This window comes from Macrobrachium nipponense, chromosome 15, assembly GCF_015104395.2.
Source record: "Macrobrachium nipponense isolate FS-2020 chromosome 15, ASM1510439v2, whole genome shotgun sequence".
Lineage (NCBI taxonomy): Eukaryota > Metazoa > Arthropoda > Malacostraca > Decapoda > Palaemonidae > Macrobrachium > Macrobrachium nipponense.
This window is the reverse complement of record NC_087208.1, coordinates 37,104,426-37,121,925: the sequence shown is the minus strand read 5'-3', so window position 1 is coordinate 37,121,925 and position 17,500 is coordinate 37,104,426. Positions and strand designations below refer to the sequence as shown.

Genomic DNA, 17,500 nt, shown 5'->3' with positions numbered 1-17,500 from the left:
AAAAGAGTAACGAAAACAACATAGGAAGAGAAGAGAGAAAAAAGTAGTTCAGGGAAGGACGAGTCCAAGTACCATGGAAGCGGAATGATAGCAGACAGATTTCGGAATAATTCAGAGAAACATTATTAAGGCGAAATTTGAAGTCACTTTTCGACCATTTCGTTACATTTCATCGTAGATCCCGTGTGACTCTTGAGGAAAAATAACACGTCTGAGAAACAAAATGAATTCAACTGATGTTTTGTCTATACACACACACACACGTTGGTGATATTAATATATATATATATATAATATTATATATATATATATTAATATATGTATATATATATATATATATATATATATATATATATATATATATATATATATATATATATATATATATATATATATATATATATGTATATATATATATATATATATATATATATATATATATATATATATATAGATATTAATATATAATATTAATATATATATATATAAATATAAATATATATATGATATATATATATATACACATATATATATATATATATATATATATATATATATATATATATATGTATATATATATATATATATATATATATTATATATATATATAAATATATATATAATATATAATATATATATATATATATATATATATATATATATATGATATCTATATATATATATATATATATATATATATACATATAAATATATTACATATTATATATATACATAGATATATATATATATCATATATATATATATATATATATATATATAGTATACATATAAATATTTTGACATAAAAAATATATCATATAGAACACGGTGTGTGAAACGTGTGAATTTGATGATGTCACTGCACAAAACAATGTTGTTTGTCTCTCTAAAAGATCCTAAGGTCATTAAAAAAAAAAACTAATCTCACTTTGCAATTTAAATTTCAATTTAGAAAGTAAAATAAAAAAAAATATTCCACATCACACAACCAAATGGTGGATGTTTTATCTCCTTCTATTTCCCGAGTCTGTAGGAAAAAAAAAAAGGGGGGGGGGGGGGGGCCTTGAGCGGAGGGGACCGCTACTCTCATTTTCCACTCATCTCGGTGCTTCCTTTAGAAGAGGACGTAGTTTAATAAATCATATCATCCAACCTTTTTGAAAACTGTGAAACTGCAGCTGGAAATAGCCCTCAACTCGTCATAACATTATTATCTCTCTCTCTCTCTCTCTCTCTCTCTCTCTCTCTCTCTCTCTCTCTCTCTCTCTCTCTATTTCCATAGCTTTCCAGGCTTTCAAACTTAAAACCATCGGGTGTGGAAGTACCTAACTCACTCTTCCTTCTCTCTCTCTCTCTCTCTCTGTCTCTCTCTCTCTCTTTCTCTGCAGGCTTTCAAACTTTTAACATATCTGAAGTACTGCCAGCTTAAGCTTTCATTCTCTCTCTCTCTCTCTCTCTCTCTCTCTCTCTCTCTCTCTCTCTCTCTCTTTAAAAAAAACACAATTCATAAATCGCCAATTTCATATACTTTTTCCTCTTTCTCTCTCTCTCTCTCTCTCTCTCTCTCTCTCTCTCTCTCTCTCTCAAAAAGAAAAAAAACTATTATTCATATATCGCTAAATTTCATATACTTTTTCCTCTCTCTCTCTCTCTCTCTCTCTCTCTCAAAAAGAAAAAAAAACTATTATTCATATATCGCTAAATTTCATATACTTTTTCCTCTCTCTCTCTCTCTCTCTCTCTCTCTCTCTCTCTCTCTCTCTCTCTCTCTCATAAATCCCTAATTCCATACACTTTATTTCCTCAATCTCTCTCTTTAGAAAAAATCGTTCATAAACCTCCACCAATTCCATATTCCCATTTTCTCCACCACTCTACAAACGACAAGCAAGTCTCCCCCTTTTCTCTCCCTGACGCGCACGGTAACAAATCATGGGTTTTCCTCCACGAAAGAAAACAATAATAATTCACTAACTGAGGCTGCAAGTTCACCAAAACGGAGCAAACAAAGCAACCTGCTAACAAACATTCACTATTGTCGACGCGTTCCTCCTCCTCTTCTTTTTTTTTTCTTTTTAAGGAAAGACAGGTCGAGGGCAACTGACCATTTGCACGAAAACAGCGAGTCTCATAAAAGGAAATGAAATGCTGAAGAAGAAGAAGAAGAAAAAGAATAAGAAGAAGAAGAAGAAGAAGAAGAAGCATTGCGGAAAACAGAGAGAGAGAGAGAGAGAGATGAAATGATGAAGAAGAAGAAGACGAAAAAGAAGAAGCATAGCGGAAAATAGAGAGAGGAGAGACAGAGAAACAGAGAGATGCTGAAGAAGAAGAAGACGAAAGAGAAGAAGCATTGCGGAGAATAAAGAGAGAGAGAGAGAGAGAGAGAGAGAGAGAGAGAGAGCATGTGTCGAGCTGAGAACTCATTACATACTTCACTGGCTTACAAACAGAACGAGGAGGTGAAAAAATTCCCGTGCAATAATAGCAACAACACAAGGTCGGAATTTTTCTATTCTGATTATTGGCATTCTCTGGTCAATATTTGAAAACTCATTCAAATAACTGCATCTAAATTGTGAAGTATAATAAGCTGTCAAGTATAAAAGAAAAAAAAACTCATATGTTACTACCTAGTATACTTAAAACCACAACACATACCTTTATTTTGATATTATCATAATTCGTTCAAGAGAGTTACAACCAAAAAAGACATAGAAAATTAAAACGAATATTGGAAAACCAAACAGTACACAAACATGGGATAATGATTTAAAACATGTTAACACAACCATCATAATAAGAACTAAGAAATGTACTGTATATGAAATAAATCAATATTCAAGAATGTCTCTGTGTCCACATGCTCAATTATCATCTGTTATGCCACAACACATATCGAATCATTCGTAAATCATTTTAAGAAACCACTGAACATGGGTTTCCTGCGAGTATTTTTAATAAGAGTTTTCTAGCCCCACGTCATTCTAACAGTTGTCAATTAAAAAAAAAAAGTGTCCGCGATCATTTGAATGAAGAAACAAGCCCGCTGCTATGTATTGGGAAATATATTTAAGAATTGATTTTAACAGAAAGCTTTCGGGAATCTGGTGGTAAAGGGGAATCAAACAGATTCCCGAAAGATCTGTGTAGAGATTAAAAAAAAATATAAGTATACCCATACTTAACTCTGGCTCTGTTTCTCCATTTCAAGACCCATGCTACTATAGTAGATTCACATCAAGCGTGCATCTGATGTCTAGGCCAGTCCCTTATGACGCTCCTGATTGGCTTTTAATAAGCCAATCACAGGGCTGGAAACTCTCATTCTCTCTCGAGAGTTCACCTAGGCAGGATGTAAGTTCCACCTCTCCTGAAAGACGTATAACTCAGGAGAGGTGGAACATAGATCCTACCCATGTGAACTCTCGAAAAAGACTGAGAGCTTCCAGCCCTGTCATTGGCTTATCAACAGCCAATCAGGAGCGTCGTAAGGGACTGGCCTAGACATCAAATGCACGGTTGATGCGAATCTACTATAGTGATATATTTGTAACCGATCATCTGACATGAATTGAACTGAATTTAGAGCTTAGGCCAAAGGCCAAGCGCCTGGGGCCTATGAGGTCATCATTCATCGCTGAAACGGAAATTGACAACAAAAGGTTTGAAAGGAGGAACACCTCGCAGCTGCACTAGAAATCAATTGTTAGGAGAAGATGGAAAGTAAGATGGAAGAAAGATAATGTGAATGGAGGTACAATAAAAGGAATGAAAGGGGTTGCAGCCAGCTTATAGGGGCCTAAGGAAGGGGCGCTGGGAAGAACTTAAAGTAACACCTACAGTGTACCACATGAGGTGCACTGACGGCACTACCTCCCTGCGGGGTTAATTGATCATTTGATTCGTAACACAATATTTATCGAATAGAACGTAATTAAACATCTGAGCATCGAGGTAAAAGAAATCTTAGAAGCGTAAAGCCTCCAATCACACACGGTGGATTCTGGGAGCACTCAGTAGCCGTGGAAGTTTGAAGTGTCCCTGGCGACTACTACGCCGTGACATCAGTAATTAAGAGTTCTAAATGAATTCAATTACCTGCGTCTCATTGCTTTTAACTGCTGCAGTGGCACTTGGTGCCAACGACCTAAAACTTATCCAAGTGGGCCCATTAGCATCAACAACCAGGGTGCCCCCGTCTGGTAGTTATCGGCGGAGTTGTAGAACTCGGCGTCTTTAGCCCCTTTAATCGCAATCAAACTCCATTTGCCGACATGCTTTTCCCCGATTCCTCCCGAACTTAGGCTGCCTCTTCAATTCTTGGGGAATCGAATCGACGGTCGCCACGTTTCAATAATTCTCACAGTTGTTCGCGGGAGAGTTTGGTTAAGCGTTCGACTACCTTGATCACTAAATTCTTCGCGGGCACCAATCTTCTGCCGACTCGCCGAAAGTCTACAAACTAATCTTAGACAATAATTCTCACACTTATGAGACTGGATAGTGCTAAAATAGTACTTTGGGTATAATGTCTGCAAATAAAATCAACGCGCGTCGACTTAATTGCTTTTGACCGTAATTGAGTTGGTGTTAAAGGCAGTTTTTCTCAACACATTTCATGAAAAAATATAATGTCTGAATATAAAACCAGCACACATGGACTCAATTACGTTTTACCTTCATGAAATTAGAGTTACAGTCCAGGTTTTGGCAGATTTTATAAAACTAAGCAATAAGGTACGTAACGGATACTGATATTCCAACATACAAAGGCTATTATGTTACTGCAAGAAACTTAGTGAAGTGATAAACAGATACTTACCAACAAGAGAACATATTCATTAGTGAAAATTTTTTGCCAAAATAAAGATATGCATTGTTGAATGGAGACCTAATTTTTTCTTACAGACAAAGACTTTTAATATACCAGTAATACCCAGTATAGAACTTAATATTCCTTTGTCGTTTCAGAGAAACAAAGGTAAGTTCTACCTGCTGGAAGATGAGTATTGTCGAATGGAGACCCCATTTTTCTGACAAAAAGATTTGTCATGTAATATCCTGTTTAGAACCTAATTTTCACTCGTATTCTCTGAGATATTACAAACAGAAGCACAAGGAGCAAAATTACATACATAAATGCTATTACAAGCGAAGACACAAAGAGAATACAGAGTAAATATTACATGCCAAAATCCTTTAAAAAATCATACATAGGTGCTATTACAAGCAAAAACACAAGGAGTAAATATTACCAGCTGAAATCGTTTAAAAAAACATACATAAATACATAATCAAACGAAGCAGGCCCTCACCTATTGTGCGCATGCGTGTCCTTCGTCCACGTAATCTTAGGAGTGGGGTTTCCCGTTGCAGAACATTCGACACTCAGGGACCCATTTTGGCCAACAGTCGATCTCTCAGTCGACTGCACGTGGTACGGACCATCTGGAGAGAGAAAGAGAAAAAGGGTGAGAGAGAGAGAGAGAGAGAGAGAGAGAGAGAGAGAGAGAGAGAGAGAGAGAGAGAAGGAACGAAAATCACCCGCTGTCTTCACTCTCGGGGGAAAATAATGATCTCATCCGAAGTTAATCTAAAATTTATAGCTTCTTTCGTGATGTAAATAATTGGACAAACTCAAAAAGAACAGAATCATTAATGAAGGAGTTTTTTTTCCCTGAGCGACCTCATGCATTACGGGGTCGTGTAATGAATTTGATTTTCATCATTGGTTGAGTACGTCCCGTTTCGTTCATTCTTCCGCTTCTTTCACAGCGAAATTCCTTCGCTAAAATCTCTTCAAGGAAACGCTACGCTGAAAATTGAAAGGGCAATGAACGAGAGTGACGATGATAATGTTTTCGATTAACGCTGAACTTAGAGATCATTGTTTTTCAAATGTGTTTTGCAAATTATTACAAGAAAAAGTGAAGGTTTCGCGAGACGCATTTGCTAAAAATCCTGTTTTTAGCAAATTATTAGGACAAAAATGGACATACATACATTTGGAAAAATCCTGTGTTTAGGAAATTATTACAGGAAAAATAAAAAAAAATTATATGTATATATTTCCAGAGACGCAACATTTGGGAAAATCCCGAGTTTAGCAAATTATAAAGAAAAAAAAACAATCCCTGAGGACACAGGCATTTCCATATAATAAATGTCCTGAGTTTAGCAAATTATAAAAAAAAAAAAATCCCTGAGATACAGCATTTTGAAAAATCCTGAGTTTAGCAAATTATTAAAGAAAAAAATTTTCCCTGAGACAACATTTCCAAAAATCCTGTTTTGCAAATCATTACAATAAAAATAACTCCCTGAGACACAGCATTTTCAAAAATCCCGAGTTTTACAAATTATTACAGAAAAAAATTCCTGAGACACAGCATTTGGAAAAATTCTGAGTTTAGCTAATTATTAAAAGAAAGATAAACAAAAATGTTTAGAAGCAACATGTGGGAAAATATAATTTGCAATGGAAATATATATATATATATATATATATATATATATATATATATATATTATATATATATATATATATATATATATATATATATATATAAACCAGGTTTTAAGGAATTGAAAGATCGCCCAAGTGACAGCACATTTCATGTAAAAGTGACCAAATGTTCATATTGAAATTAATCCAATAACAGCAATGAAAAGATTATAATAAAATTCGGTTAATGAGCATAAATGTTCATTAAAACCGGTTCATTCTTGCAACCAAAAGTTATAACAAACAAAATAAGGTAAAATCTGAACGAAACTCTTAAAGTAAACAGGAAACTGGGAAAACGGTTTGAAGGAAAATGGTCAAACGTTTGAATGGAAAACGGATAAAACGCTTTGAAGGAAAACGGTAAAACATTTGGAAGGAAAATGGTCAAATATTTGGAAGAAAACGGTCAAACGTTTGGATGGAAAACGGTAAAACGTTTTGAAGGAAAACAGTAACACATTTGGAAGGAAAACGGTAAAACATTTGGAAGGAAAACGGTAAAACATTTGGAAGAAAACGGTCAAACATTTGGAAGGAAAACGGTAAAACATTTGGAAGGAAAACGGTCAAACATTTGGAAGGAAAACGGTAAAACATTTGGAAGGAAAACGGTAAAACATTTGGAAGAAAACGGTCAAACGTTTGGATGGAAAACGGTAAAACGCTTTGAAGGAAAATGGTAAAACATTTGGAAAGAAAATGGTCAAACATTTGGATGAAAACGATCAAACGTTTGGATGGAAAACGGTAAAAAGCTTTGAAATAAAAAACGGTAAAACATTTGGAAGGAACCGGTAAAACATTTGGATGGAAAACGGTAAAACATTTGGAAGAAAACGGTCAAACGTTTGGATGGAAAACGGTAAAAAGCTTTGAAGGAAAACGGTAAAACATTTGGAAGGAAAATGGTCAAACATTTGGAAAAAAACGGTCAAACGTTTGGATGGAAAACGGTAAAACGCTTTGAAGGAAAACGGTAACACAATTGGAAGGAAAATGGTCAAACATTTGGAAGAAAATGGTGAAACATTTCTAAGGAAAACGGTACAACGTTTGGAAGGAAAACGGTCAAACGTTTGGAAGAAAAACGGTCAAACGATTCTAAGGAACACGGTCAGACGTTTGGAAGGAAAACGTCAAACGATTCTAAGGAAAACGGTCAGACGTTTGGAAGGAAAACGGACAGACGTTTGGAAGTAAAACGGTCAAACATCTCTAAGGAACACGGTCAGACGTTTGGAAGGAAAACGGTCTAACGTTTCTAAGGAAAACGGTAAAATGTCTCTAAGGAAAACGGTAAAACATTTAGATGGAAAAAGGTCAAACGTCTCTAAGGAAAACGGTAAAACGTTTAGAAGGAAGACGGTCAAACGTCTCTAAGGAAAACGGTAAAATGTTTGGAAGGAAAGAGATAAAACGTTTCGAAACTGAATAAAGCTCCGAGGAAAAATACCTAGGGGGGAAAAGAAAAATGCAACATAGAAAGTTTCGTGGGAAAATTTGTCTGTAATACCATAGACTTTCTAAAGGGGAAAACTCTAAGAAAAATAAACACAGAAGTTCGAAGGGAATGCACTGGAGAAAGTAGAGGAGAAAGTCCATGGGAAAACACCCCGGGAAACGAAAAATAAACTCGACGGGAAAGCTTTGGGTAAAAAAAAATAAAATAAAATAAAACACCCACACACACACACACACACACCCATAAAGGAAGAAGTAAATGTAAAGAAAAGAGACGGTGCAAATGTAAGAATATAGTTAAAAAATAAACTTGAGAAACGAAAAAAAAAAAAAGACGAGGGGGAAGAGACGCAGCAAAGAAATCAAAATGACAGGGAAATATGAAAACACGAAAGCCGTCGAGAGAGAGAGAGAGAGAGAGAGAGAGAGAGAGAGAGAGAGAGAGAGAGAGAGAGAGAAGAATGTAATCAAACCTGAAGTTGTGGGCGTAAGAGATAGAAGGGTAGAGCTATACAAAAGAGAGGAGGTACACAAAGAAATAAAGAAATGGCTAGAAGAAAAAATACACTAATTTAGAGAAATACTGAAATAATGATAAAGATATAAAAAAAAATAGCATAAAAACCCTACGATAATAACTAGCAATGATGATAACTGAACTGTCGAGGATATTCAGCAGAAATCAATAAGAGGGAAATGGAAAAATGTCTTAAATCTTAATCGGATATAAATTACGAAAGGTTGCCAAAGAAGAAGCAGAGTTCTCCATAAAGGTAAAATATAAAAAAAAAGAATAAGAAAGAGGGGAAGAAGAAGAAACAGAAGAAGGAGGAAAAGGAGAAGAACCACGCCACTTTACATCTGAACATGGAAGAAACAAGACAGACAGCGCATTAGCATTTATATTGAATGATAAAGGGAAACGAGACGACAATAGCTTATTGATTTCGCTGACTATACCACAAGTCAAAAAACGGAAAGAAACAAAAGGATGTTTGCGGCAGAAAGAGCAATGGAAGAGAGAGAGAGAGAGAAAAAACAAAAACAAAAAAATCATTAGTCTTTAAAGACGGGTATTCTAAGGAGGCAGAAGACTCAGCATTAGTCAAAATAAAAATGAAAAATCAAAATCTCATTTGCAAACTTTGACAAAAAGCTGACGCGTAGGATTTTGCTGGATGGCTGATTTGGTGATTAACTGATCAACCTTTCCTTACTCTACAGCAATCTATGTTTCATTTATATAAAAGAATATGCAGTGAAGGAATGAATAAACCTTCGTCAGAATGCATTCTGAATACTCTTCCTAATTCGCTTTGCGTCAGTTATGAAGTAGTACGAGGGATGTTCTTGAATATATTGCATTATTGTTTTTTTTTTTTTTTTTTTTTTTTTGCAGAATCAGAGTTTTGCCTATGTTTCGTTTCCTTTGCGTGAAATCAGGAGAGAATCAGAAGTGCCGTGTCCTCAATCAATGGTGAATAAATTAAATTGGATTAGCTGATCAATGTTTCACTAAAAACACTCCTTTACTAATACTGTAGTGGAAACACCTTAAGACAAGGAGCAGAACTAATTCCGAATTTACCTCAATCCATGGTGTCTCCACATCTCAATTGTAGTTATCGTGATATCAAAATAGAAATCCCAAATACACCGCGATAAAGTTCAATAAAAATAAAAGAACGTCAGCAAAAAAGAACATCAATATATAGAAAAAAACACTATCCAAGGTCACTGAAACTCAATGGCTTAACGATTTAGGTCAAATACTTCACTTATAATCCCAAATTAAAGTGAAGGTAAAGTATATTCCATCTGTGCTTACAACCTATAATTAAAATAAAGCCTTAGAAGGCTGGTAGCTCTCTTTTATGACAAAATATGTCATATACATCACTTGCAATCATTTATTGAGGTGAAGATAAAGTATTTACCATCGGTACTTAGAAGAAACATTTATAATAGAAGTATTTCTAGCCTCCGGAGGCTGGTAGCTCTCTTTTATGACAAAATATGTCATATACATCACTTGCAATCACTTATTGAGCTGAAGACAAAGTATTTACCATCGGTACTTAGAAGCTCTCTTTTACGACAAAAAATATCTGTCACATACATCACTTGCAATCACTTATTGGGGTGAAGATAAAGTATTTACCACCAGTACTTACAAGCAACATTTAAAATAGAAGTATTTCTAGCCTCAGGAGGCTGGTGGTAGCTTTCTTAAAAACTCTCATGGTTAACAAATTACGCAACACGGAATTCGTGATGAAACAACGGAACACGGAAGCAGTTATAACCTTGTGGATATAAATACAGGATGTGGCACCATGTCCATTAAATCAGACAAGTCGGTTCCGTTGGTGCCATCTACGCAGAGAGAGAGAGAGAGAGAGAGAGAGGAGAGAGAGAGAGAGGAGAGAGAGAGAGAGAGAAATCCATCCACAGCATGTTGTGGAAGCCAAGACGGTTGATTAATATCCAAATTATCTGCATCCAGAGAGAGAGATGAGAGACGAGAGAGAGAGAGAGGAGACCTTGGTTGTAATCTAGTACAGAGTGAGAGAGAAGAGAGAGAGAAGAAGAGATGAGAGCGCCAGCCTTGGTGTAATTTATTGGTACAGGAATGAAGAGAGAGAGAGAGAGAGAAGAGAGAGAGAAGAGAGAGAGCCAGCCTTGGTGTATCTATGTACAGGGAAAAAGTGAGAGAGAGAGAGAGAGGATGGAGAGGAGAGAGCGAGAGAGGAGAGAGAGAGAGAGAGAGAGAGCGCCAGCCTTGTATCTATGTACAGGAATGCGAGAGAGAGAGAGACGAGAGGAGAGAGAGAGAGAGAGCCAGCCCTTGGTGTATCTATGTACAGAATGAGAGGAGAGAGAGAGAGAGAGAGAGAGAGAGAGAGATGAGACCAATCCATCCACTGAATGCTGTGGAAAACCAAGATGGTGATATCAAAATTATCTGCATCCAGAGAGAGAGAGAGAGAGAGAGACAGAGACAAGAAAGCCTTGTTTCACAGCTTTGTAGTACATGGAATGAGAGAGAAGAGAGAGAGAGAGAGAGAAGAGAGAGAGAGGCGCTTTGTGTCATCTATTAAAGGAATGAGAGAGAGGAGAGAGTAGATGAGAAGAGAAGAGAGAGAGAGAGAGAGAGAGAGAGAGAGCTTTGGGGTCAACTATGTACAGGAATGAGAGAGACAGAAAGAGAGAGAGAGACCAATCCATCCACTGAATACTGTGGAAAACCAAGACGGTGATATCCAAATTATCTGCATCCAGAGAGAGAGAGAGAGAGAGAGAGAGGAGAGAGAGAGAGAGTGTATGTGTGTGTGTTGAGGTGTCAGGGATTCAAATACTTACACTGCACGTTGAGGAAAAACGAGGCGTTGACAGCTCCTCGGGGAGTATAAGCATTGACGGTGTAGTTCCCACTGTGCTCTCTGGTCACCTTCCCCAGCTGGAGTTCCCCGTCCGTCGTCTGCAGGGTCTCCTCTCCTTTCCGCCACCAGTACCTGTACACAAGGGGACGAGATTACCATTTAAATGGAGGTATGTATATTGGAGGAGGGTCCCACCCCTCGCGGCCGCTGATCCAATTTTCCTAATTTCTCGAGATTTCTTCAGGAAGCTTCTGCTCGGATTATGACGCGGTCGGATTTGTTTTGTTGCGAGGATTCTTGGATTCTTCGCTTTGGTGACCGAATAACACACATTTCGCACTGACTTCAGGGGGAAAGGGCCACATGAAATGTTCATTGAACATCAAGTTAGCAATTCTATAGACGAAAATAATGAAAAGTTGTATTGAACGGCACTTTAGACAAAAACTGTTGAAAAGTTGAATTAATTATATATACAGAAATCAAAAGTAGTACTAGATGGTACATATAAAAAAATATTGTGGAAAAAACTGTAGATTTCTGTAAAAACAGTGATCGAATAATCTATGTTCTAGAGATATGGAAATTAGCACCAGACACCACATAAAACAAGACTGGAGAAAAACAAGGGACTTCTGTAGACAAATAATAAATGTAAGGCAAAACAAACCAGGTAATGCATATGGAAATTACAGAAAGGACCGAGGAAACGAAGTGCAGTATGGAAAACGTAAACAAGACCTCGGGATGTTCTCGCTGAGGTAAAACTGAGTTCAGGAAAGGTGCAAAAGATATTCAAATTAACATGAAGGGTGAGTTCGCACGAAAAAGCAAACCTTCACATTTAAAAAAAAGAAAAACATAAATCTAGCCTCTATTATGATCTTCATATAACGGGAGTATATATATATTTTAAAGTTATTTATATTTTACGTGAATATATACAAAAGCAAAAAGTTCATATTTCTTATGCAAGCAATATATCCTCAGGTATGGATGTTTCACATTAATGTCAACAGAGGAATAACTGTTTATTTTTTATTGGGTGGGGTTGTAGATATTGAAGAATCACTGTTGAAAAATTAACTACTACTACTACTACTACTACTACTACTACTACTACTACTACTACTACTACTATCATAATAATAATACTAATTAATAATAATAATAATAATAAAATAATAATAATAATAATAATAATCAATAATGAAGTCTCCCTTATGACTCTTAGTATGCAAATATCACATCAATTACCATAGGTGTACAGTCAATCACTTAAAAGTACTTAAAAAAATACTTGTATCAACAACATAAATACCGGAAATCTTATGTTTTGCACAGGAATTGTGAAGAGCGCAAAACTATATTACTTTTCACTAAAACTTTACTCCAAAAACAGTTACGAGAGAGACCAAACCTTCAACGTAAATGACTTAAAAGAAGAAAAGGAGATTTAACACAATCTCGTGAATGCCCGGAAAATAACCCGGTGGATATTATAATTAGGTAAATGAGAAGTAATTACAGAACACTTATTAGCAGCCGAGCTGGTATCGAAAAGCGGGGTAATGTGAGGAAATGACAACTTGTTGCTTAATTACCTGACATTCATTTAATTACAATCAATTCCAGCGGTTCTGCGAGTGGAAAAATAATAATATCTTTTCATTCCCCTTCGGTCAAATCCTTTGTGAGGTTACAGAGGCGTTTTGCAGCTCAATCCGGTTTGCGTTTGTACTTTGACAGTTACGGGATATTAACGCAATTCTCCAGGTATTCATACCAGAGAAATGGAAGCAATAACTTCCGACTTTATAATGCCTGCGAATGGCGACTATAAAAAGGATGGTTTAGCCCGATTCAAAAGGGATATAGACACTTCCTGGACCGGGGATCTGTCGTAACGATTCGTGGATGCGCGTGAATAAAATCTTAATTCCCCGTTGCAGTTTTTTTGTTTGACGGAAGTGAATTACAATTTATACAAAGTAAAAGGATACAGATTAGACAGGCAATTAACCAGTTGTGAAAAAAATAACACCAAGCTGCGAAAGATTATGGCTTGTAATTGCAGACCTCAGCTTAGTATACCCAACTGACAAAACCACAAGGCCTACAATAATAAAGTCCTATCAGGAACCGCGAAAAATGATTCCACCCTCGTTACTACCATTCCCGTTTCCTTTTTCGGAACGATGGGAATCATTTACCCCAAAAGAGGAAGGAAAATGGCTGATGGAGATGTAACAGATGAAATTGCATGGCTAATTAATAAATGCATTTTACGTATTCTATATTCGTTATGAAACACAATCATAGCAACACTGTTCATTTTCGGGAAACGGCTACGAAATACGATCATGATCGTCATCACGATGACACTATTGAGGCCAATACAATATCTTATAGGTCATAAAGTTATATATATATATATATATATATTATATATATCATATATATATAATTTTACATAATATATTAATTAATTTGCATTTCATGGGTGTTACTTGGGGACAGAACTGATAGCTTGTTTCACTTTACAGTTAAACAGCATGACTAGGTATCTTGTTACACAGACACACACACACACACACACACACACACACACACATATATATATATATATATATATATATATATATATGAAATAGCAGATTAAAATTTTATCTCTAAAAACTCATTATTGTCATAAAAACAGTAAAGGTGAAGAATGTGCCAAAATTGATTATAACACACAAAATGTCACTCTTGAGTAGAAACCCACGTGAGAAAAAGATTAAAGACGTTGTCTGGTCCATTTCAAACACACATACACACACACGCACACACACACACACGGAGGTCAAAAGGCCACGTTGTTTTTTGTGTACTCAAGTCTGTTTACTGAAGGGAAGTGCATTTTCTTCTGGGGATAAGAAATGTTTATCTTTTCCCCAGAAAGTCCACAGAGGCTGAAAGGAGGAGAACTTCCGGACTGCTTTGAGTTATACTGCCTATAGGGGTCATTTTTAGTTTAGATCGTGGGCGTAGCTGGTTGAATGGAACGTTCAAAAGCCTCTTTCTAGGTCATCATAAAGTGCGTGCTTGTTTTTCTAACATGAAGACCTCAAAAAAAAAAAAAAAAAAAAAAAAAAAAAGCGCGGAGAGAGCGAGAGAGAGAGAGAGAGAGAGATGGAAGACGAGAGAGAGAGAGAGAGAGAGAGAGAGAGATTCTAAGTAAAATGTACTTCACTCATATACTTCGTACATGCATAAAGACAGGGCTTCACTTAAAGTAATTAATAAATGAGAAGAGAATAACTGCTCATTTCTAACGCTATGGGTATAGCACTGATTGCCATAACAGTCATTAACAATGATACTAAATCATGAGGTGTAAGCTCTCATTCTTGTGACTGTACTTGAATTGGAAACTTCTTTCCACGATCTGCCAACAATTCTGCAACCGTACAATCGACAAAAATTCACAAAACCAGAGACAGACAGACGAATAAATCACAAAATATAAAATGTGCCTCAACGACTGAAAATCTCACGCGAGTGCAATCTACCCCGATATGAAATGACGCAGCTCTGGTCTCACTCTCGTCTAGAATTAGGTTACAGCCTATGTGATGAGATTGAAGGCACTCAGTGAATGTACTCTGATGATGGCTACGCATAATGATCAGCAAGGTAATGCAAATCAAGCCAGGAGAGTGAACATAGACGAAACAGCATCGCTAGGTATTTCTGTCCATTTCTGTATGTCCAAAACCGATACCGAGTACCTTTCAGTAACAAAATATCATTGAATAAAACTACATCAATCTGCAGTCTTCATCTATAAATATTTTGAAAGAATAAATAATACGTGCTTTAATGAATAGGACAAACTAGACGTTAATTATGTTTAGTCAACTTTTATTTCTTTCCTTCAGTATCTGTTTAGCTTTGCATCAAAACAATAAAGCTACAAGTCTTTTGGAAACTGATTTAGCAACGAAGGCAAATGATCATTCATCTGTTTCACTGCATAAGCAATAATATTTCTCCTGTTAGTGTTTTTGCTTGCTGCTTATTATTATTATTATTATTATTATTATTATTATTATTATTATTATTATTATTCCCACCTTCAAAGGAAAGGCAAAAGGTTTCGTACATCTCTGACTAAAAATTCCCCAATGATATTTGTAGATGTATTTAATCAAAATGTGCAAAAAGCTCTGATAAGACTTCCACATAAATTTATATGAATGTAGATGTGGAATGTACTTAAAAGTCACATAACCATTATTAAAAACTCTGGCGTGTGTGATAGACCTCAAGTTGATAAAAGTCATAAAGCTAACTATAATGAACCATTTCAAAACATCTATGAAAATGAAAATACAAAATCCCTTTTTTTATGATACCTCAGGAAATTTACGACATTAGATTTTCCTCAAAGCATATGAGTTGACCCTACGAGTCGACGAGTCGGTGGGTCGGGTCTATATATACACGTGCGAAATCTATCATCATATTCTGTGTATATTATTACCTTTCCTCTCGGGTCTGCAAATGGAACACACAGAGGGCAGTAGCAAACGCCTCCGTCTTGGAAGATTCACTCCAGACGACTGTAAATGCATTATCCATTGTGAGACAAACAAGTCGCCTATTACTACGTCGTCCGCGAGATGCGAGATGCGCCCTAACCAACGTAACATTCAAACAGCATAGCTGAAATCATGGGACCGTGGACGCTCACTGTCGCTAGAAATTATGCTCTGTGTAGGTTTGTGAAGCGCCCACCCCCAACACCTACCCACCCGGCCGCCCACGACTCCAATTAGCATAAGCCTCAAAGTGCTTGAATTGCTCTTCACAGGTGGATTCTCCTGCGCCTTAGCTGTCAGATATATCCACGGATAAGAAACAGCAGAAGCATCAGAAGCATGAGGCATCACAAGCGTCAGTCAGTCAGTACAGGAGCGAAGCGCTAACCTCATCGCATCTTAAGCTTTAATGAATCTCTTCCTCCCTCTTTGAATTCCTATCTTCCTGGGGGATGTTTACAAAGAGAGAGAAGAAAAAGTCTTCATCCTTTTCCCAAACGCTCGCCGGCTCCCACTCAAAAGCCCTTTTAAAGGCATTTCCTTTTTACTTCTTCATTTCTGAAAGCTCTTCCACGGCGGCGGCGGCGGAGGCGGCCCTCCTCCTCCTCCTGTTCGTACGTATTTTACACTTTTACTCGCTGCGTTTTTTTATTTAAAAAATAATTTTTTTTTGAGGTCCGTCTCTTCCCCAGGTGGCGTTATTCGGGTCTTTTCTGACGTCGACTCCATTGACAATAAGTCTCTGTAAAATTATCAGAATAATAAACAGATCTCGATATGCCTCTGTAAAATTATCATAACATTAAAACAGATCTTGATTCTATTTTTGTCTTATGTGCGTTTCGAGAAATCGATCATCCCTGTGCTTTCGTGTGAGAACATTCTTAGATGTTGCTCTACCATTGTGAGTGTGAGAACATTCTTAAATATTGCTCTTCCATGAGTTTTTTTCTCTGGCAGCTGTTAAATAGCAGACGTGCTTTACAAAGCCAGGCTTCGGTGCGTTCAGAAGCTGTCTTTTGACACACAGTTGCGAGATTTCTACTTACATGTACAGAGGGAAAGGGTAGCCAAAGCAGACATTAATTTAGTTTTCTTTCTTCCCTTTGCCAATTCATTCAAAATTAATTTCCACTTAAGCACGAAGAATGTGGAAATAAATAAATTTGTGCTTATATTTGAAGCATAAAAGAATAAGTATGGCCATTACATATTTTGTTGCACTCTCTCACTTTTGCCGACTCAGTCAAAATATATGTCCATTGACTTAAGAAGAATATTGAAATAAATAAACTTGCGCTTAACTTTTATGTATAAAAAGATATATAGAGCCATTTGTTTCCTTCCCTTATTTTTGCCACCAGTCAAAATATACGTCCGTTTAGGTAGGAAGATTATTTAAACATTAAATGCGTGCTATTAGCATCTTATGTTAAAACAAATTTATCATTATCTAGCCTGCTTCCAACAGCATCTTATATTAACGCAAATTTATCATTATTTAGCCTGCTACCGATAGCATCTTATATTAACGCAAATTTATTATTATCAAGCCTGCTACC

The 17,500-nt window shown here is 36.3% G+C and overlaps 1 protein-coding gene across 1 annotated transcript in view; it reads right to left on the bottom strand.

Annotated features, from left to right (window-relative positions):
* LOC135227091 (nephrin-like) overlaps positions 1 to 17,500 on the bottom strand; it is a 391,371-nt gene that overhangs the window by 30,185 nt on the left and 343,686 nt on the right. The window contains exons 14-15 of the mRNA XM_064266942.1: positions 11,333 to 11,484; positions 5,316 to 5,448 (exon numbers count right to left, since the gene is read on the bottom strand). Coding sequence (XP_064123012.1) covers positions 5,316 to 5,448; positions 11,333 to 11,484 — 285 coding nt within the window. The remainder of the gene's footprint in view (positions 1 to 5,315; positions 5,449 to 11,332; positions 11,485 to 17,500) is intronic.